Genomic DNA, 23207 nt, shown 5'->3' with positions numbered 1-23207 from the left:
ATTCATAAAATAACTAGCCGTATATAAGTACAGGACTGTAACATGGTCAATAAAATTATTATTTATTTAAACGTGTTTCCATATTTTTTGGCCTTCTTGTAATAAGATGTATTGGCTCACACCTGGTTATAAAGGTCAGCTATTTTCCTGAATGCAGTGGGATGCCTTCAACGGTGTTACATAGATTTAGCGTTTAATAATTTATTATACGGGAAATTATTTTCAGACTTGACAAAAAAAAACCCTTCGTCTGTCTTCACTAACCATAACCCTGAATTGGTTTGACATTGAAGTCTAATCAACAGCCAAGACGGGTTGCCTGATGATGCATGCAATAACCCTTCGCACGATGTAATTACAATGAGTTATCCGGTTTTCCATTATCGTGAAATATTCTTCCCATGTGTCATTTTGTGTACGTCAGAGCTGGAAAAACCAACTCCCAGCATCCCACATTCCCACCCTCTGGGTCAACGCACAAGGCTACCTTGACAAAAAGCTAGCCTGCATGACACCATCCAATTGACAAGCAACAAAACAATTTATTTACGATTGAATATCGCTATTACACACTATGAAGCCTAAACACATGCATATCATACAGAGAACCTGCAAGTGTTGGGAAATTTAAAGCAAAGTGCTAAAAACCAACACAATCCCACCGCAATTATATTACCACAAATCAAACACACAAAGCATAACAGCGCTTGGTTAAAATGTTGACATTTTACAATAACCCACATTCAAAGGCTATACATCTGAAATACTTACACAACATTGCCCTTGAACATGAAATGAATCCGTACAGAATTTATATATTAGATTTAAATAAAACAAGAACACAAACTGATGGCTAAATAAACATTAGCCAGTAAATAACTTTAGTCAAAAATATGAAGTGTTCTCTACATGTTAACAATTGCAAACTCTAAAATTCTCATCAACAATGCTTCACTGCTCCACTAAACATACAATGTCCAGAGCACTCCACAAGTTAACGAATCAGATCTCGTCACTGCTCACAGATGCACGTCAAATGCAGCGGGTGTGCCATGAATGTGCACGCACTTGAAGGTTGACTTGAGAACCCAGCCAATCGGCGCGATAAATACATGCTGCGAACATGCTGCGATAAGATTAGCAACTTGCATGTGTACTTTCATTGGTAGATTTGACCATATGCCCGTCAGTAGCTAGCATCATGAAACCTGTTGTTTATCTCTATGTCCCATTTGCCTTAAACAGCAATGGTCCAACAATGTATTACTGCAAGAGCTGCTTTCATTACCAATGGAACTGCCATGCCTGTACAGGTTCATGTTTCCCTAAAAGTTTCCCCCCACCCCGTCAATTTAAATTGCCACTCAACTGCCTACGCGGAACATTTTCTACATTTACTTTAACTTAACGGTATATCGTTTATAAGCACTTCAAATTGACAAGGAAACTTGCGGTAGACGCGGAATTGGTGGCAAACCTGGAAGCCTCCTGTGAACGCGAGTGCATCGAAATCCATGGATCGGCACACGGCAATGACGAAACAGACGGCCCTGTGTTCTGCAGACTGGAATATATAGTGGAAGCTGGCGCAACGGCTGCAGTGGGATGGTCACCAACTCATCATGGACAGTTTGGTTTTCAGCAGACGCTCCCGAACACGACATCATGACGCCTTCTAATTCAACACGTCACCACTCGCTAGCATCCAAGCCAAACACAAGCAATAGGTTTAGGAGTACCATTACACATTGTTGGATTTTACAATTTGAAGCAAATTTCATCCCAGGGAAATGGTTGTGTTTAGTAATGTTTTTCTGTGCCACCCACCACCTACTTTTTTTTTTTACAAAGAATGGAAGACAAGTATTTTATGTGCATGACAATGACTTCTCTCTTAGAAATACCTTGCAATGATGGCAGACCTTTTATATGCGCTCCGATAAATAAGCATTCTTTCCTTAGGACAATGTGAAGGGTTTTTTATGTTCTATGGTCTTAAAATTAAAGTACGTTAAACATTCATCGTATACGTTTACAAAAGCATTTGAATAAGGAGACTGGCTTTCAAATTTAGTGTTTCCAGGACTATGATTTGTTAATTATAATTGATGTATACAATAAAAAAGAAGCATTTGCTGTGCAGTCATACATACGTCTATGCTTATATATTGTATCACTTTAGAATTGCTTAATTACTGTAATTAAAGGGTTGATTGTAAATTTTTGATATGTATTATTCACATTTAAAATGTGCATTGGTACTGTGTGCCATCTATGCACTGCAATATGCCTGTAGCTTATCTCGTGTTAATATTTTGTGTGGATTTGTAGTTGTATTTTAGTGTACTGCATGGTATATTTGGGAGCTACACTTTTTTGTATTGAATTTCATCAGTTCTCCTACACTACGTTTGCATGTTGTATGCAAAACGCAAATCTTGTGTTTTTTACATTTGATTTCATGACAAAGTCAGAAAAGGAACTTGAGTCTCCCAACATGCGTGTGAAATAAAACAATCTACTTTTTCTTAAACTCTAATATGGAACGCTGATCTTGAAGTCACACAGTCACGGTTACATAAAAGTGTGGGGGGGGGGGGGGGAATAAAAAAATAAGGCCTACATTGTCATATTAAAATCAGATATATCAACTAAAACAAATCAATACTTTGCCAAATAATATATCATTCTAAGCGTCCATGACGTCAGTGATTCATGAACGGCTTCCCCCAGCTTCCTTTACAAATTCCCCCCCAAGTTGCAGGATCCACGTGAATTCGTACAGCATCACAGCACAGCAAAAACGCGGCAGCACGCAAACGACCCCCCCCTCCGATGCAGCCGAGTGTGTGGGTGCGCAGCAAGGGTTTGGTGTGCACAGTGAAACAAGAGACAGTCGCTATCAATGTCTGGCCACAACAGGCAGTCTCAAACTGTTAAGTGTTTTACAGATATTAGTCATACAAGCTCGCACCACAGGACAGAGTAAGCTCAAAGCCCACGGTGTACATTACACGTATGCTCCATGCTCCTGTTTGGAGGTAATGGACAGTGATTGCAGAAAGTCTGAGGTCAAAATCTTCAACTCCGTGTCCTAATGGCCCTCCCAGAGGGAGCGTGCACGTAGGTGTGTGGCAGCCACTTAGACATACACACGGCCATCCACAAGCGCATTTGCCTTTCATTTGCTGCTCTGCTTTTGGTGGTTTTTGTAGGTTCTTTTCCAAACCTCTTCAATCTTCTTGCACCAGGTGTGGGCATTGCAACGTGGGTCCATCAGGTAGTAGGTTCGGTTCGGCTGGAAGGCACGCACACACACACACACACGTTCAGCTTTTATTTACAAAGGCAGTAAACAGGAACACTAAGATGGCTCTCGCTACAGTGCTAAAAGAACATGTCTATTGATTAAACCGGAGCACTCTGGGTCATAAACCCAACGTGGCTAGCTAATGACTTCCCTGGAAAGGGATGAGGAGTTGGATTAGTCTAAACATATTGCAGCATCCTTTCATGGTTAATTTGCCTGAAGGGACAGTAAACGGTCCTTGATTTTGTGCAACACTGTCTATAGACGAACAATGTGGGTGTCTACATGTCTTTATTCAAATAGGTAGAGATGTTTTTAAATAATTTGAAGTATTGCTTATTTATGTATTTGCATTGAATCTCAGCCTGCAATAATGAGCTGTATTGCGCGGACATATATTTGTGCATCTTCCATTTATATTGTTCCGCCAGCAAATATAACCATGCAGATTAGCTCATCTTTCCCCATTCACATGTGCTTTATCGAACTTTGCCATCTGTCATCCGAGTGAGAAATTGTAACAATTGGCATTGTGGTGCTTGTTATTGTAGTGTAACCGTTTGGTTTATGGTTATGTGGGAGGGCCAATAGTCAGCCCATAATCTGTGCGATACCAACTGTGCTCCAATGCAGAGCATTAGTTCCTTGAGCCATTCGTTTTCACGCAATTTGATAACCCACATTCGCCAACACATTGGGTAAAGTTGCGAATATGGCCAATTAAGCAGTGGATTGATCATGGCTGCTGACGATGACTGTAGGACAAAAAATCTCCCTGCTCAAACAAGCATTGGAGCAGCACTCCCCTTCGCCCGCTGGCTGTGAGAGCCAATGGTGCACATTTCACATTCACATGACAATAAGCCACAACTGATAGCATTCCACAAACAGATACTCATTTTATTCACCCTAGTGGGATAAATAATGGGTCAAGTTAACCCCCAAACCAGGATATTTATTCACGACGTTAGAATTGTGTAGAATTGCTGGGAGGTGACTGTAGATGTGTATTGCGCGCAGATCTAACGGTGTGTACACGTACGTGTGTTCGTTTGTACAGCGCGGTGTACGTACCCGAGGCATGCTGTGGCCACGTGCACACACACAATAACGCAGTGAACACAGTGTATTGTGTGCAAACGCACATACACAGCGTACAGCATACATGCACCTCAAATTAGCGTGGTTGGCTACATACAGTGCGGAAAAAGTTCGACATACATGCAGTGAGGGAAAAAAGTATTTGATCCCCTGCTGATTTTGTACGTTTGCCCACTGACAAAGAAATGATCAGTCTATAATTTTAATTGTAGGTTCATTTGAACAGTGAGAGACAGAATAACAACAACAAAATCCATAAAAACGCATGTCAAAAATGTTAGAAATTGATTTGCGTTTTAATGAGGGAAATAAGTATTTGGCCCCCTCTCAATCAGAAAGATTTCTGGCTCCCAGGTGTCTTTTAGTATAAAAGACACCTGTCCACAGAAGCAATCAATCAGATTCCAAACTCTCCACCATGGCCAAGACCAAAGAGCTCTCCAAGGATGTCAGGGACAAGATTGTAGATCTACACAAGGCTGGAATGGGCTACAAGACCATTGCCAGGCAGCTTGGTGAGAAGGTGACAACAGTTGGTGCAATTATTCGCAAATGGAAGAAATACAAAAGAACTGTCAATCTCCCTTGGCCTGGGGCTCCATGCAAGATCTCACCTCGTGGAGTTGCAATGATCATGAGAACAGTGAGGAATCAGCCCAGAACTACACGGGAGGATCTTGTCAATGATCTCAAGGCAGCTGGGACCAAAGTCACCAATAAAACAATTGGTAACACACTACGCCGTGAAGGACTGAAATCCTGCAGCGTCCGCAAGGTCCCCCTGCTCAAGAAAGCACATATACATGCCCGTCTGAAGTTTGCCAATGAACATCTGAATGATTCAGAGGACAACTGGGTGAAAGTGTTGTGGTTAGATGAGACCAAAATGGAGCTCTTTGGCATCAACTCAACTCGCCGTGTTTGGAGGAGGAGGAATGCTGCCTATGACCCCAAGAACACCATCCCCACCGTGAAACATGGAGGTGGAAACATGATGCTTTGGATGTGTTTTTCTGCTAAGGGGACAAGACAACTTCACCGCATAAAAGGAACGATGGACGGGGCCATGTACCATCAAATCTTGGGTGAGAACCTCCTTCCCTCAGCCAGGGCATTGAAAATGGGTCGTGGATGGGTATTTCAGCATGACAATGACCCAAAACACACGGCCAAGGCAACAAAGGAGTGGCTCAAGAAGAAGCACGTTAAGGTCCTGGAGTGGCCTAGCCAGTCTCCAGACCTTAAGCCCATAGAAAATCTGTGGAGGGAGCTGAAGGTTCGAGTTGCCAAACGTCAGCCTTGAAAGCTTAATGACTTGGAGAAGATCTGCAAAGAGTGGGACAAAATCCCTCCTGAGATGTGTGCAAACCTGTGGCCAACTACAAGAAACGTCTGACCTCTGTGATTGCCAACACGGGTTTTGCCACCAAGTACTAGTCATGTTTTTCAGAGGGGTCAAATACTTATTTCCCTCATTAAAATGCAAACGAATTCATAACATTTTTGACAAGCTTTTTTCTGGATTTTTTTGTTGTTATTCTGTCTCTCACCGTTCAAATAAACCTACCATTAAAAATTATAGAATGATCATTTCTTTGTCAGTGGGCAGACGTACAAAATCAGCAGGGGATCAAATACTTTTTTCCATTACTGTATATACAACTGGGAGTTTGTATGCTCTTGCTAGTCAACTGCATAAGAAAATTAATTTAAACTCGGTTTGAACTTGTTCTGAACATTTTAATCCAAACATTGTAAGCCGGTCATGCTTGGGTGATGCTCAAGGACGTACTGTGTGTACGAAGAAAGTCTTAAAGTTCTTGGCTTCGGGTCGCAGCTCGCGGGACCAGGGGATCTCGCCCTTCAGGACCTTGTTCACAGGGTCCACGTAGTAGAGGTGAGGGCCTTCCGTGAGCAGCAGCTGCCTTCGGCGGGCAAACAGGCCCTGGGCGGCACAAACACAGCGGGGCACACTCAAGACGTGCACACGAATGCCACTGCTTGGAACAGATGTTTACTCGGGGCATACCAAATGACTCACTTTGCATTCAGATAGTCAATTTAAAGGTGTGCGTAATAATGCCTACTCCACTCCTGTTCAGATCAGATATCGGGGTGCATTGTAAGATGATGAAATTTGTGTACTCAAACAAGGATAACACTCGTAAGGTGGAAGTGGACAAATAACCCAATGCAACAGCCTCCGTAAGAAATGTTTAGACTCAGTGAGTCCTTCCTGGATAAATTAAGTCGTGATACTGCGTTGGCAGTGTTGCACAAGTAAAATTAACAAACAAAAAAGGCTACATATTCGTCAAAACACTGCTTTCAAAGAAACGTTACTTAATCGACAAAGTTTGAGGCGATGACCCTACTTCATTGCACGTAAAGGTCACCAGTAAAAATAACAATTGTTTTAACAAGCATAATTAAATATACAAACCATAAAATTTTTAACCGAATTTTAAATTTAAAAGGCCAATAAAACTATTATAGCAGCTACAGTTAACACCTTACAGGTGGCTGGCATGAAACGTCACAGTTTACAGCAGCGAGGAGGGCCAGCCCAGATCAGTGGGTGAGTGGGGATTATCTGCAGTGGCATAACACTGCAAACAAAATATCCAGTGGAATTAAAGAGAGCCGATTGAAACAAGGGGAGTACCAGTGGTGCTTCTAAGATCACTTACTTTTCTTTTGTCCACTGGGCCCATTTTGAAGATGAGGTTATTCTCCACAAATGGGTGCCTGTGTGAAATACATAACACAAATATAGATATGTCATCATAACGCAAGCAGTAGGCAATATGAAAATAGGGCAAATAAACGAAATTTCAGACAATCCAGATTTGTATGTTTCAGATGGATCCAAAGGTGTCACATGCATGGTTGTCACATGCTTTTCCCCACCAACAGCAGCATCGGGTGGAGATCCCTTTCATTAGCATTAAGACACATTAAATAATGACAAAATGTAAACGATCCAAAAATGTTAAGAAAAATCCCATCCAAAATTGTGTTTAAAAATATGGAAATCCAATTTTTTTTAATCCCCAAACTCTAAGTGACCTAATCCTCACTCTCCACCGTGGTGTCTACATCGGAACAAACGGTACCATGGGTTGGCGCGGGCCTGCTTGTTCAGCAGCAGCTTGCGGTCATCCTGCGAGAGTGCCAGGTTGAAGTCGAGCTCCAGCGAGTGCTCGTCCTCGTTCTCCAGGATGTACTGCTCCACGCCGCCGGTGCGCACCCTCTCTCCGTCGCGTGGCGACACGCCCAGCGAGCCGGCCTCCCTCTCCGCGCGCCCGCCTGCTCCGGGCGACACGCCCACATCCCGGTAGCTGCCGCCGCTGCTACAGCCGCCGCTCGAAGGCACCCGTGCCACAGAGGGGATGGGGATGGGTTGCGTCTCCTCCACTTGCATGTTGCCGAAACCGCTGAGCAGGTCGTCGTACTGAACGAGGGAGATTAGGGAGGCAGGAGAGAGACCGGCTGAATGAAGAGGTCAAGTGAAGTGACCAGATAGGCTGGCAAGGCGAGTTTAGATCACCAAAATTACAAGTCACTGCAGGATTCATTAAGACGGAGTGGAATAAACAAGAGATTCTCAATGGACGTGTCCCGACCTACCCTCCCCCATCCCGCCTTTCATCTCACTTTACTCCGCTCTGCACACTCTCTGCTCTACCAATGAAGGATTTCTAAGCCCCCGGTCACACCTCCCCTCAGTAAGGGTATTATTTGACCAAACTTCACCACAATGGTTCAAATTGGTGAAAGTAGGTTGCATTGACGTGGACGTACACTGTACCAATGGATGTTGCTGCACTGCCCTCTGCTGCCCACCGTGTAAAGATTCAAAACAAAACTGCGTCAAGAACTGCAAAGTAGAAACCACTGAATAACCACTCAACTATTGCCTTTTATACAAATATCACCATCTCCTTTGACAACACATAACGCACCAGGAATGCAGCTTTGCTATAAAATTGCAGAAACAAGAACAACAACAAACAACGGGCAGCAGCAGCAGTAGCAGCAACCAGTTGCAGAGTACCAAGAAACTGCGTACATTGCCGTAACACTCCTCGTCGTCCTCCGTCATGGCGGGCAGGTAGGCGGTGAGCTTGGGCGGGGTCTGCAGGTGGAGGTCGTCCCAGCTGATCTCCGAGAAGAAGGGGTGGCTCTTGAGAGGCGGGTACCCTCCGCACTCGTCGCAGCCCAGCCGCTGCATTGGGTCACTCACCTAAAGCACGCGCGGCAGCGGTGTCAAGAGGCTGGGTCGTGCCACGACGTCGTCACGGACGCCATACGATGTAAAATATCAAAATATGGGGGACTATAGCGATGTAAATTTCCCGTTACTTTGTTGTCACGTAGTCCTGTCTACGTACTGTGATAGATATACTTCAAGGTAAAAAAAACAGATTGCTTTTAAAGTTATTCGACTGGACTCAAAATAAGCCTGCGATGAGTTTGAGTAACTTTGCAATCTATAACCGTTATGTAAAATACAATGCTGTCAGAATATAATGACGTAATAACCAACAACAATTTATCTGGAATTATTTTTAGAAAGCACTTATTTTACGTGTGAAAGATGTTGTTTAGAAATGTAATTATTATCAACTTCACGCGTAGTTATTTAATACTGTCTTGTTAAATATTTGAAAACACACACAAAGTGAGAAACGGTAATCGTGACAATATTTCTTAATAGGAATAACAATTATTGCGGCTCTTAAGTCATACAAATACATCGTAGTATTGTCATATCATGGCAACCCTAGTCAGAAGGCTGTGTCAAAAACAGGTAAATCAGTAGCACACAGGAAAAAGCCCGGGTGCAAAACAACACAAATATCCCTGCATCAGCCGAGCTCGGCTGTTTACAGTATTGACTGAGCACAGATTAAGGCCAAGTCAGCTTACACGCACTCGAATGTGCTCGTGGAAACTACACACAAACGTTACAACACACATACAATAACAAGACTACAAAAACACTGCAACACATGCCCCAGATGTGCAAGTACAACCACTAAAGCACACTGGCGCTGATAAACACCAATAACTATGCATATTTACAAAAGTAATATTATAACCCTATTTGCACAAAGAGACAGCAACATGTACACACATTCACTGTGGGGAAACCAGACAAACACAGCTACCATCCTATTCCTGTGTAAACTGGAAAACGGATAACACCCCACATATATCATTACATTTGTATTGCTCATTCATATGGCAATGTAACGAGGTAGGTCTACTAGGAAAGTATTTTATCTGTAGAATAGGTTCAATGTATATAACAGAATAGTCTGGCATGGTAGTCCGTACAAGCAGCTTCTCCACTAGATCCTTTGCTTTTGGGAAAAATTTCTCCGGAAACTCATACTCCAACTTGATGATCTTCTGGAAGATTAAATATTCATTTCTGAGAACAAAACAACCAAGACACACGTTCCAAATTAATGATGAAATCTCACCCAAGATAGGACAGTGCACTTCAACCAATGTGTTTAATCCATTTACACACGAGATAGGAAGCTGTCAAATTAACTCGTGATCTCAGAGATGGGGAAGGCAATGCTTATTTACATCACAGAGACGCACAATATATTTGGTGCACTCTATAATAAATACTAATAGAGTAACATATTTATCCAGTAAAGCTTCACCAAGCCTCACTCTTTTTCATGAGAGTTTTGTATTGAGATGTTTGTCCAATTTCATCCAAACGCGAGGGGATAACAAACATCAATTTAGCATTTCACATTTTACGATAACAACATACATAAGTAATGTTCTATAACTGATACTAAAGGGAGGTGCACTTCGATGTCCACCGAAATTGTTCGGTATGAACAGGTAATCGGCTGATAAAAACAGCAGAGTGAATTGGTCTAAATCTAATTCACTGTTAAAAGTCAGAAGTGCAGACACCCAGTGGGGGTGGCAACTTACGGGGCACGAAAGGGAGGCAGACCGGCGACCAGCTGGTAGATGATACAGCCAAGTGCCCAGAGGTCAGAACTGCAAGCAAAGTGAGAGAGTAGAGATTACTCAGCAAAGTATATCAATCAGCCTGGGCTGTTCAGTCCAGGGCAAGATGCATAAACCAAATTAAGCAACATAAAGAGATGAGGTAGATCATTTGCCTGTCAAGGATAGACCCTTATCACATTTGAATGGGTTTCTTTCTCTCCCAATAATACGTCTATTTGCCCACGCATATTTCCCATGGCTCTCAGGACTATTTTCCATAAGCATCTTAAAAAAGCAAGTCAAGTCTGAATTTAGGTTTTATTTTAATCTCACAACCTTCTTCCACGTCACAATCCCTGCCCCCCACCTCTAAAGCATTCCGTAAAAAGCTACGCAATCAGGATTGGCAAAGGCTACTATGAATGCCGTTTAACTATCGGATTGGGATCAACACACACGTTTATCAAGCCAATGAAAAGCAAATGTCGTAATTTGGCATAAACGTATTCAGACATTAAAATCAATCCTAATGTTCAGGACTACAAGCATCGAATTGCGTGTACAATGATCGATTATATCTGATATTGTTTGTGATGAATTCATAGAAACACTGTGCAGATTTTAGTGGAAAACCTTGTGGACGCTATCGATTCAACGTGCAGTGCAGGGGCAAAAAAAACCTCGATTCTTGCACTGAAAAATAATTAACAGTTAGCTCTCAATTATCCGCAGGCAGATTATACGGGTTGCTGATTAACCGTGCTTGTGAAAAAATAATTGTATAAATCTTTACTGGTTGCTCCTTATTCATAGAGGGTCAGTGACTTGATGGCCCATGTGACCACAGAACAAGTTAGCTAGTCGATTTCTTTCGGAAGCAAGAAAAACAGGTGGCATGCCCTACGAAGGCATTCTTAACCCCCATCCTATGTAGTTACACAGAAAACGTTTACGAATCCTAAATACATGTGTTTTGCATTATCCTGTGGATTTTTTTTTTTATTCGGGCCATGTCCACCCCCACCGCCCACCCCTGATAATTATCAAGAGTTGACTGGAAAAACACGGTTTTAGCTTAAAAATACTTTGTAAACCCACGCTGCTCAATCAGACCTCTCCACATCGTGTCAGTTGTGGGGGACATTTGTGCATACATCACCACGCTGGTGACTGAGTTGGTGAATAGGGAGTAAATTGTGCGATCATCTTCACATAGGTGTGCACATTTATTATTGCTGGGTGGACAGAGGTGCAACTTCTATGTCTGTCTAAATATAATTAGCCACGTCTCACCTTAATCTAGGAGACAAAGAGTAATATTTATCAACGAATACATAAGTTTACATTGCATTCGACACAAAAAAACACGAACTTTGTCGAGCAGACATGTTAGGCATTCAATACATCTAGAAACGCAGTAATAAAACACGCTGAACCGCTTGGATGGCATCGCGAGATTATCTCTAAGGATTACTCAAGCCGGTCTCATTATGCCTCTCCAGTGAGCACGAGGCATTGCTAAGCCACTGTGGTGGGCTCACCTCTTGCAGGCAGACTTCTCGGTGAGCAGCTCTGGGGACACGTACTGAGCCGTACCCACAAACGAGTTCGCCCGGGCTGCAGGGCGGGGACGGGCAAAAGTACAACACGGTTTACAACGGGCAACGTACAACTCAAAACCATTCCCAACAAGTGTTTAAACGACGAACTGTGCAACGGTCAGTTGCCCGTACAGCAAAACAAATCAGTGCGAAAGTCAGATTAACTAACTGCCCAAGTACAAGGAAAGCATTGGATTATATTTCAATCATTTTATTTTAAAGTTAGAAATTGTGGATGATCGCACCTATAGAACCAATTAATTGTACAATAGACTGTGCTTTTCAGAGCTGGCACTAGCAGTTGATTATACGGTGAACAACACTGGAGTTAAGTTTTTACTCGCGGTTTGTAATTTTTGGTTTGTTTTTCCCCCCAATAACAATCCAATTGTGCTATCGACGACACACCAGGAGACAAAGATATTTCATTTATAAAATCTAAGTCGGCAGTGCACCACCTTGTTTAAGAGAATGGCCCCAAAATGTGTCACAGACTTGTAAAGTAATTCATATGAGGTCTCTTTATCCACGAGGGTCGCAGTTTTTTTTAACGCCCTGTACAGAGCGTTTGCCACACGTCAACCAAACCAAAATCTTATGTTCATTGTGCAGTCATTGGTGACCGGCCTAAAACCATAAACTCACTACATTTAGAACCTGGTTTATGCAAGTGCGGCTGAAACCCAGAGTTGTATATATATGTTGAACTTCTTTCACACTGTACGTAGACAACCGTGCTAATTGTTCAGTTCTTTGACATGGTATAGATTCTTTGGAGCCAACTCGGTGTGTCCACTAATTTACGTAAACTTATAGGCGAGGTGTTTAACAAAATGTTTCATGAACAAAATATCAAATGCATCAAACTAGTTAACAATCCAAAACCCAAGATTTGGTCACATTTCTCACCATGCTTGCTGTTATCAGATAGGATTTTAGCTGTGCCAAAATCAGTGATCTGGATATGCATGTCTTCATTCAGAAGGATATTTTCTGGTTTCAAATCCCTAAAACACACACAAAAATAAAACGTATTTAATGATACAAGAAAACATATGCAACAACAATTAGTTTAAACACTCAGCAAAAGATGTATGACCAGGGTAATGTGCAGCTTGTAAATGAGTTATTTACATAATTCGTAATTGTTTGGAGCTTCACTTCTTCACTATTTATAAAGTCAAACAAGACTGAAGCTAACACCATGCATAATAAAAAAGGAAAAAAGTTACAAAAGGCAATCCATTAGAACTCTCACAATTCACACCCTCAGGATTCAACGGATTGTTGCAATTCAGGTTAACGATTCAAGAAAAACAAAACTATTTTTTTACATTGTAGTAGTCAATGTTTGGTGGCCAGGGGTGGGGGGTCAGGTAAATCCATGAAATATATTTACAAACTGTGTCGAGACGTAGTTGTAATGTGATCACATTAAGACGCTAACATAAGAACAAACTGTATCGTCAAACATCGATTCTTACAAACAAATCGATGCACGTAACACGTATTACAAGAATCAATATTAATCGATGTTAATATACCACTGCCACAGGGCCTGTGCGCGCCACCAAACTTTCATATCCATCACCAACACAACAATCGCCACCACAAGACTGTGATCATGAAGTCATTTTACAGGATTGTGCAAACACAATATGGTGATTGACAGGACCGAGTTGGTTACGTATCCCGGATTGTGATGTTTAGCTAATGTCCCTAGCTACACAAAGAGGCAACAGCAGCAGTGTCCCATGCACACTTGTTGACCATGCTGTGGTACTGGCTCTCACCTGTGTATGATGCCGAGGCTGTGCAAATGTTCCAGGGATGACACAATTTGGGCCGAGTAGAATCGAGTGCAGTTCTCGTCAAAAGAACGGTGCTTGCGGATGTATTTCAGCATCTCTCCATTCTTGGCGTAGCTCAACCCAAAGTCTGCGAAGCTCAAGTTAAGTTCATTGCACGAGCAAAAAGCCGAGGGATCCACTTTACCATCAGGCTGTCCTGAGCAAAAACCTTAAGAGTGGCGCCTTTTGTGTGGTCAGTCACGCATGACGGTAATTTCATAGTAACTACTTGGGTCTACGGTGGAGATTCTGAAGGGTCTCCTTTATTATTAGGTATGTAAGGATTCACACCTCTCTCCCTGCAAATTGACTGTCTCGGTTTTGTAACTCGATTTAAGGAATACATTCTTTATTGCCTCAGTTCGCCAAGTTATAGTCCCATTAAAAAAGTTAACATCGTGCACTCTACAACCAGTATACACAAATGAGAAGATTACAATTGGGTGCCACCAATTGTCTTAATATTTAAAAAAAAAGTCCCTACCCCTAGTTTAAGTATTTTTAAGTTCCTTCTGAGACATGAGCGTTACGTCACAGGCAAGGTATGTCGCGGTTAAAGGCATCCATGAACTAAAAATAATAAAAACAGGCACGGGCTGACTGCTTATGGTCAGGGAATGTTGCTGTGTCAGAGACTCAAAAATACGTTTTCCCATAGAGATATGCGGGTAAGAGGATGGCAGCCACACTTCCTTCAGCCCAATCTCAGCTCCGTGAAAACCCCAGTGGCCTTGGGTGTAATGTAATGCGCACCCTTTGCATGTGACCTAGACTACTTTCAATGTATCCAATGTATATAAAGTTTTCTGCATCATATATGGGTGATTGCAATCACGATGCACAATTGCAAGAAAGAGCGTTTGATTGCACAACTAACGAGTTATTCAGTGGGCAGAGTCTCTCATGCCCTCTTCAATTATTTTTAGAGCGACTATGTAAGGCTTTCTTTGGCACGGAAAACCCCAAAAAACCAATCTCTGGATAAGACGTACATTGAGAAGTCCACATTTTAATGCAAAGACTCAAAGGTGGTATGCTGGTAGTTGTATTCATTTACACACTTTTGCCAATCTACTGCTGGATGAAGGGTTCCCCAAACAGCGTTAGTCGTGGAGGTTGTTTGACAAAACTTCAAGACGCTTGTCAACACAGACTGCTGAAGGATGGGGCCAGAACTGGTTCATATACGAGTTGCCATCAATGCTAACCATGGCTGGGAATCGAACTACGTTGGCTGGGTTCATGGTGCGGCGTGTTTACACTACCACGCCACCACTCCAACCTGATTTTTCAAGTCATGAACTATCCCAATTATCGACATCAGAGGTCGGCATCACATTAACAAACAGGCAGGCGCAGAGGGGATACAGAGCTTCTCCTCGTCCTGGAAGGTGAAGAAGAGCTTGACGAAGAAGGGGTGGTTCAGCCGGGAAAGCACCTCCTTCTCTCGATTCACATAGGGAACTTTCTTCTCCTTTATAATGTGTCGCTTTTCCAAGATTTTTACTGAAAAAACAAATTAAAGTTGTTAATAAGGGTAACCTTGTAACGTCTAATTTTTTTTTTAATGCAACGATTTTATATTACCAGGGAAGGCCCACTAAGCTATGTTGCTCTTTTTCAGAAGCGACCTGGCCACAAATGATAGCCGAACGGAGTGGTTTATCACATGGAAATAGAGCAGCCAAAGACTCTAAAACGCGTGTTTCTAAATGTGGTTTGAAAAACCGGAGGACCTGGAGAAAAATACACGTGACCACAAGGAGAACATGCAAACTGCAAACCTACAGTCATCAGGGTCGGAATAGAACCCACGACTTCCTAATTGGTAAGAGGGAAAATCCAGGAAAGGATTTAATGCAAATTGAGTAAAACAACTATATAGTTTGTAAAATAAGCTTTTGTGACAGGTCACTGGACCAGCAACATATCAGACAACAGCAGCCAGCATATATCGTTGGTCTAATGCAGCTCTCATCATAGTCGGCTATGATCAATCCACTGCGAGTTGAAGGCCTTTCCAAGTCATCAATAATGCTAAACACTAGGATGAAGAAGATTATGTGGTTGAGAAAAAAAGTATCCATGTAAATATGCCAAAGAAAAAAATACTCCCTTTCCCAATGTACAACTAAAATTTTAAGTGTGTATGCATGGCTTCAGTGATATTTTAACCAACTGCACATTAAGGGATTTTTTTCATGATAATTGGCACACGTGTCTTTGCTTACTGGCATATTCTTTTCCAGTTGCCACCTCCTTAGCAAGCACCACCTGCAAGAGAACAAAAGGCGAGCACCGCTGTAGTCAATGGCTTTAGGCATACACTGGGAATAACCTTGATTATTTAATTTATATTATAATCCATTCTCAGACAGCTATTTTGCAAGCGAGAAGTATAATGTGCACCAGAACCAATAAAAACTAACCACATTTGTCAATACCACTGCCGTATAACAGATATATCTAATCATAGGCTGTTTTGGGAAATGGACCTTCTTCTAAACGACAGTTGAGTTTTTTGGGATTTTTGCATCTCCACCACTGCAAAAACAGTCACCTACTATTTAAAGGCTGGCATACAAATGTTGTTTTTCCGAGAACACAACATTCGGAACATTTAGCACATTACAAATGTCGTCAATCATATTTTTAATTTTCTTTATTTTTCTTTATCGCTCATAGTTGTGATTCTGTCTAAAAAGGAGGATCCCTCTCACAACGATCAAGGACATTCAACCCCATTGGCACCGCTACGTGCGTTTGCATTTTCTGCGCTCACAGTCCTCGGTGTTCGTCTACCCCGGAGACTGACCGTGGAGAAAGATCCCTCGCCAAGAATCTTGCCGAACTTGAAATCCTCGGGACGCTTCTTGCGAGGGTGAGCTGCCGTCGGCTGGGGCTGAGGCTGAGCTGTCCGCGAGGAGGCGGCACCGGGGGAGCCACCGGGCCGGCCGGTGGATGGTTGCTCCGTGGAAGTGGAGGCGTGGTCGGCCGTGGGCGACTGCTCTGTCCTGTGCGTGCCCTCGGAACCCTCCTCGTGATCCCCATTCTCTCCACGTGTTCCCATGGCAGAAACGCCAAGCAAGGGTGAAGGGCAGGGCCCAAGCGCTCCCCCGGCCTGGATTTTGCACAGTACGGGCTGCAAAGGAGATGCAATGGAAAAGCATTGCACACAACATTCGCGACAGATACTTAAGAATGGAAACCATGTGTGGTTTACACCGGAAAATGATTCACAAGTGCGTTTGTAAAATAAAATCAAAACATGTGCCAAGATTTATGATGCTGAATTGTTGCAGCAGTGGTGAGAAGATGGTGGCAAAAAAAAACTTGGGGTCAATACTGGTTAGCCTGATAAAAGCACAACCCTTTACTTTGTTTAGTTTACTTTAATTTTATGTAACGTTCTTCCAAAAGGGCTGTGCGAAGTAACACAATTGTTGCATATTGCATAAAGCAAAACAATACTTTTCAGACTGATGGTGAAATGAATTAAACCACAAAGCAAGCAATATGGTTTTAACACAAGGTGAAAGATTATAACTCCTATCTGCCATCCTCTTCTCAACCAACAATTTGCAGACCACCAAACCCACGATTCTTCCTAATATCTGTGGATTCAAAGGATGTGAGCAATTAAAAAAATGGATAACAATGGTCTGCCAAAACAAATGATGCGCCTAGACATTTTCCCACGTGTCCCGAGTGACCTACAGTGAACCATGCCTCGTGACGTGGTTGCGAATGGAGGTGTGGGATTTTCGCCGCAGGCATGCATAGAGTTCGAGGTTGCACAGATGCCTTAATGTGTAGCTGCACAGTCCATGAGCACGTGAAGATACAAATGTGTGAACGTGTTGGGGACAAAGCGGTTTCCTTACTTTATACTCATATGCTCTCTCGTCTACATGTATCATGTGGGGCTGCCACACCCTGGTGAAGTCACACTTGGGTGTGGCCTATAGCGGCACAATATCAGCCACACCCTTGAACCAATGGATTTCACTACAAAAGTAAACATCTCATTTCCCTGAGCATCAAACTTGTATTGGATGACTCAGTTCAGCGAGCTCAAACAGCCTTGGTGTGAACCTCGTAAGAGTTCGTCTTTTGGGCTGTGCTTTCAATTAAAAACAAGAAACTTCTGCCATGTGCGAGTAGTGATGCTAATGCAAAGCAGGTCCACATTTGTCACCCAAGGGCTCCCATGACAAAGATCTCAAACTGGTTTCTCATAACAATGCACTAATTGTCAATCGCCTGCCAATCCACTGTTGGATGGAGGCCTCCCCCCATGCAGTGCCGATCATGGGGTTTGTTTAACCACAAGTGAACAACAAGCTTGTCAGTGCAGATTGGCAAAGGTGGCGGCGGTGCCTAGGGCTGGTCGCCAATGCTGCTAGGCGTGGCAAAACTGAAACTTACGCCACGGGGGGGGGGGGGGGGGTTCATCGCGCAGCTGATGAATCACTGCACCACTGCTATGGCTAAGGGCTTTAACCTGGTTAAAAAAATCATCAACCGAGACGCCTCACATTTTGCAAGTAGCTCAATGTAAGTACCTGAAATTCCCTCGACTATTTAACGCCGTATACCAGGGGGGGGGGTCTTGTTCCAGCTTGAAATGCTAAGTACTCAGTGTCACATTTTACGAGGGCACATACAGAAGAACAGAAATCCCCCTGGCCTCTCTCAACGTAGACCACCTCATCACATGTCCTCTTCTTCGCGACTCCCAATAAGGGGGTCAGTGGACGAGCGCGCATTCCTCATTTTTATCTGACAATGCCAAAGTTGTTGCGGATAGTTTGGAAGACAAACGAGGAACAATTTCAGATGACGCCATTGCGGGCCAATGATGAATCACTCGACCGCAGATCGTCTCCCTCGCAGTTGTTTACATTGGGTGTTAGGGGGTCTGTGGAAGGTGTGGACTTCACCGCAGACCCCTAAATGCACAAAACCTAACTGACGGTTAAAAACAATTCCAAAACGAAAGTAGATAACGCTCATTCAAAAATGTGGCTATGAGCAGCGGTTAAGCTGGTGACCACAGGAAAGGTTATCATCCAGATAGGTTTCCACATCTTCAGCTGAGGTGAACAATCTAACTAGGGGAGGCACAATCAATTCCCACGGCGATTCAATAAATTGCGTGATTTTATGCAAGAATCAATTTTTTGTTTATAGTACGGTAAGTATGGCGCCTCTAGTGGCTGCAAGGACTGCAACAGTGCAGTGTTTCTGTAATGTACGTACATGTACAGCTCTGTTGTCAACCAACTTCTGGATGAGGGTGTCCTCACATTGTGCGGGTCCTGGGGGTTATTCGAACATACTTTACCATCCTGGTCATTGTGGGTTGGGTAAGGGGGGGCCGCAAGGTTTTTGTAGAGGACAAAAATGTTTTGATGCGCTGCCCTCTGCTGACAACGATACCCCCCAGCCGCCAAACACATGATAGTCGCCAAGCCAAGCACTATCGTACGTAGTCAACCGTCCTTAGTTTCTGAGATCTGGTACATTGCCGGTGATATTGTCACAGACGCATACGAATCAAATGGCATTGTAATGCATGCGATTTGATGCATGTAACATGTGCTAAAAGCAAATCAATATCAATCAATGAATCGATGTGTTGTTCCCTCCCTATGTCAAACTGTGCATTGCTCAACTCCCTTGTGCTCATTGAAGAGTGGACCGTGCTTGAATAGGATTGTTGCAATCAGTAAAAAAAACATAATTATAAACCGGGATTTAAATTAGAATCAAGTAAATGAAAGCATTGATCCACCAGTGAGACTCACAGTATTGTAAAGTCCAGAGAGAGTACAGCAAGCTGATAAAAATGGTCGCCGTGTTGTTCTTGTGGCGGATCAACATTTTAACAAGTCAACAAATTAATAATAACCACAACGTTTCTCCTCCAGTGCATGCTTCAAACCAGCCATAAGAAACGACCACAGATATTAAGGCACACTCCTCCGCACTGCAAACTCACTGGTGATGCATAACCATACGGAACGTGTCTTACAAAAAAACAACAGAATATGCGTCTGCTTGATGATGACTGTTCTTCTGATTTTAGGCAAGGGATGATGACACAGAACTTAATGGAGTTTTGACAGCCTGTCATAAAGAATTATGGGTGTAATGATGCGTCGATTAATCAATGAATAGCTTATAATACATGAATTGGTTCGTGTGTGCAAAATCGATGTGTTTAAATGTATCCAAATGATATGCAAATTATACGCCGTAGATAATATTTTCTAGAAAAGAAAACCTTCGCTCCGAGTCCACACGGGCCATGCAGCGGCTCAGCGCGTGAACCAGGCGTGGGGATCCGCACAGCAAACCGAACTTCTTCACACGGAACTAGTCCTCCCACACAGTCGCACTTTACACAACCACCACTTACTGACAACTGCTAACTCTGTGGAAGAGTGGAGCCTCTGCTGAGGGGCCAGATGCAAAACTGCAATTCATACTGAACCCTCCACCGAACGCAATGTTAGTGAAACGAAAGTTTGCATCTTCACGAATGTTACCCAAACCAAGTTCATACCAAGTAACATTACAATAACACTGCAGTTACCTAAATCAAGATGGAAAGAGAGGTGCAGCCACGCAATGGCTCGCTCACACCACTGCTGGTGGAAGGACCTCCACGAGAGGGGGCCCTAGAAAAGACCCTACAGAGGGTATTTTGGCCTACTCTTCAACACTGGCCAGACGTCTTGGGATAAGTGGATGTATCCACATGTATTCCACCATATGCCACCTGTGGTGTCACGATTTATACTGATGGGTGGATAGAGCTGCGGTGATTATAAAAACGTGCCCGTAGTTTTGAACTAACATGCCGCGAGACTGAGTAAAATCGCCAATCTCTTCATTGCAAGCCCCGTGCGCTAAACCATCACGCAACAGCAGCAAGCTCTAATGAATAGAACAGAAGGTAACATCACAGGTACATATCACCAAGAAGCACGGGGCATATCCTCGCTTCGTGTAAACACAGGGGTTTTCCGAGCAACAGCCTGGGGCAAAAGTCGTCTTATCTGTGCACTTGCTCGTTATCTGTCACACTCTCTCATCACATTCTCACAATTAGGAAGAGTAAAGAGTGATGGGCCTAAGTTTGAGTCATCTTCTATGGTAACCTTACTGAAATACTGTACACAACTATTACCATATTGGGAGTAATTTCTAGCCAGGCAGACTACTAGTATCGGTTTATTTTTTCCTCCTCCCAGGGAATCGTTAGAAGCACGAAAGAATACAACTGCTGTGCTTCCCAGGGTCTAGTCGGAATATTCACATTCCTAAGAGCCCAATTTAGTAGATTACATTCTTGTAAGGCGCTCGTCAATGGGCCACTCCCTGCTGTGTCGGGAAGCCTCAGCCTTTATTCTCTTATACGTGGACGCTTCTTCGCTCGTGTTGAGCGAGGTCTACACAACAGTGCAGAGCCTCGGGTATTCACACGCACGACAGACGGCGCTTCAAACATACGCGCTCCACCCATCGCTTTGAAATTCAACTGAATGTAATTAATGCCACGGTGCCTTTAATTAGCTCAGCTATTCGAATTAAACACGCGGTTCACAACCCGCGTTTCTTGCGATTCCGCGACCGCTGAGCCGTGTAAAACTCCCACGGGCTAAAAACCCTGACCTCGTGTATCAAAATTTGTTTTTTTTTGTTACACGAAGGGATTTAAAACAAGTCGTTGCAAGGGTGAACCCCAAGGACGCACAATACTCGGGGCTCTCAAGTAAACAACGCCTGCGCGTTCTCTCGCAACACCTCTGCAGGCAACGTAACGAGCCGGGTGGGGTTATCACGGCGCCAGCCTCCACCCCCTTATCCCGGAGACACGGGGACCCCCCCGCATACGTAGCCGTCCTACGTGTTGGGGGGGGGCGAGGAGGAAGGCAAACTGGTGGTGTGCAGATGCGGTGGTGTCGGTTCCACAAAGTCCCCTCACTGCGGGCCGAGTTATATAAACAGTAGCGAGCGAGCGAGGAGGGGCGTGGGATTACTGGGAACAGCCAAGGTGGCCCCGTGATACACCACTTGCCCTCGTGTTACCACTGAATCACCATATTCCAAGTTCGTAACCGAACCCAAACTCCCTCTTGATTCCTAATCCAAATGAAAAGCACTGTTTCTCCTGAAGCCCCCCGAGGCTGCAGCATCCGTTTTGAGAGCTCCTGCTAATAACCCACCCCACCGGTTTCCCGGTCCTCCTGGTTCCCCTAACCAGGCTAATCCCCTCTCTCCAGGGCAATCTTCGCTCACATTGCGCGGCCCCATCTCCAAGATAGCCTCGTCTTCTGCATCATCCCTCCTAGTTCTAATTGACCCCCCCCACCCATCATTGCTCCTCATACCACTGATCGCCATACTCCGTTCTCCACATACCCCCCCTGATGCTCCCTCCTGACCCTTGTTGATTTCCTGAAACTCTCAGATTCCTGTTTTTCGTTGCTCCCCCACCCCCCCGCAATATTCTCCGGTCCTTCTCCGTGAGCCCCGTTGACTTGTTGATATTCTGCTAGGATTTAGCAGACCCATCCTTCCCTCACGAGCCTACACTACTCTGCTCTGACAAAGTTCAATTTCACCTCCCAGATCTCCAAACCCTCCCACCCACCTTTCGTAATATTCTCAGATCCTCTTTGCTCACGCAGATCCACCTCACCCCTTTCCCCCCCTTTCACCGTTCTCATTCCCTTGTCCGCTTGATCCCCCATGCTCCATACTGATGCCACCCCTCCCTCCTGGCTCTCTCCAGGTATCCCCGAGATCCACGAATCGCCCGTTCCTCCTCGCTCCTCCATTCTCCCTTGCTCCCCTCTTCATTACCCGGCGCCTTTCCCCCCACCATCGCGCCTTCCCTCCGGGTGATCTCCCCACGCTCCCTCCGATCACCCCCCGCAGCTCTAATCTCCCTCGGTACCCTCTTTACCCCCACGGCACCCCCACGACACCCCCACGACCCATCCTCCATCCCGCTCCCCTCCCCCCGCTCCCCGGTCTCTCGCGCTTCCCGTTGGGCCCGGGCTCCGCGCCGCGGCTCAAGGCGCCTCGAGGCACAACACGCACGCACGCACACAAACAGCGGCGCTCAGCGGCCCCGCACCGCCGTCCGCTTCCCTCCGTTGCCGCCCGACACCGCGCGCAAACTCACGACGTGGCTTGACGCGCCGGCCATGAGAGAGGCAGAGAGGGAGCGAGGCCGCCCCGGCTAAACTCCTACTCCCGCCGCCCCGACACCACCGCCTCCATCTTCCCCCCCCAGTGACGTCACAGCGCTCCACTGCGCATGCGCCATTCTACCCC

At 44.4% G+C, this 23207-nt stretch overlaps 1 protein-coding gene across 1 annotated transcript; it reads right to left on the bottom strand.

The window, feature by feature from the left end:
- Positions 1–522: 522 nt before the first annotated feature.
- On the bottom strand, positions 523–23199 carry PDPK1 (3-phosphoinositide dependent protein kinase 1). The gene is made up of 14 exons (XM_032967074.2): positions 23056–23199; positions 16669–16995; positions 16085–16127; positions 15222–15359; positions 13797–13941; positions 12913–13010; positions 11944–12019; positions 10382–10450; positions 9755–9851; positions 8484–8657; positions 7528–7865; positions 7102–7159; positions 6204–6356; positions 523–3298 (listed from the first exon to the last, which is right to left on the bottom strand). The coding sequence occupies exons 1-14, from the start codon at positions 23077–23079 to the stop codon at positions 3182–3184; spliced, it is 1857 nt and encodes a 618-aa protein (XP_032822965.1). The 5' UTR covers positions 23080–23199; the 3' UTR covers positions 523–3181.
- Between the last annotated feature and the right edge of the window lie 8 nt (positions 23200–23207).

Source organism: Petromyzon marinus, chromosome 37 (assembly GCF_048934315.1).
Source record: "Petromyzon marinus isolate PM22_M1 ecotype Great Lakes invasive population chromosome 37, UKy_Petmar_22M1.pri1.0, whole genome shotgun sequence".
Classification (NCBI taxonomy): Eukaryota; Metazoa; Chordata; class Hyperoartia; order Petromyzontiformes; family Petromyzontidae; genus Petromyzon; species Petromyzon marinus.
The sequence above is the reverse complement of the archived record's forward strand: the minus strand, read 5'-3'. Positions and strand labels throughout refer to the sequence as shown.

What these genes read in the sequence shown, in the direction of transcription:
- PDPK1 (XM_032967074.2), bottom strand. Translation starts at nt 23,079, where the DNA reads ATGGCCGGCGCGTCAAGCCACGTC. An exon ending in ATCTGATAACAGCAAGCATG is followed by an intron (nt 12,020 to 12,912) that starts GTGAGAAATGTG and finishes CCCGCCCTGCAG; the next exon opens with CCCGGGCGAACTCGTTTGTG. An exon ending in AGACTTTCTTCGTACACACA is followed by an intron (nt 3,299 to 6,203) that starts GTACGTCCTTGA and finishes CGTGCCTTCCAG; the next exon opens with CCGAACCGAACCTACTACCT.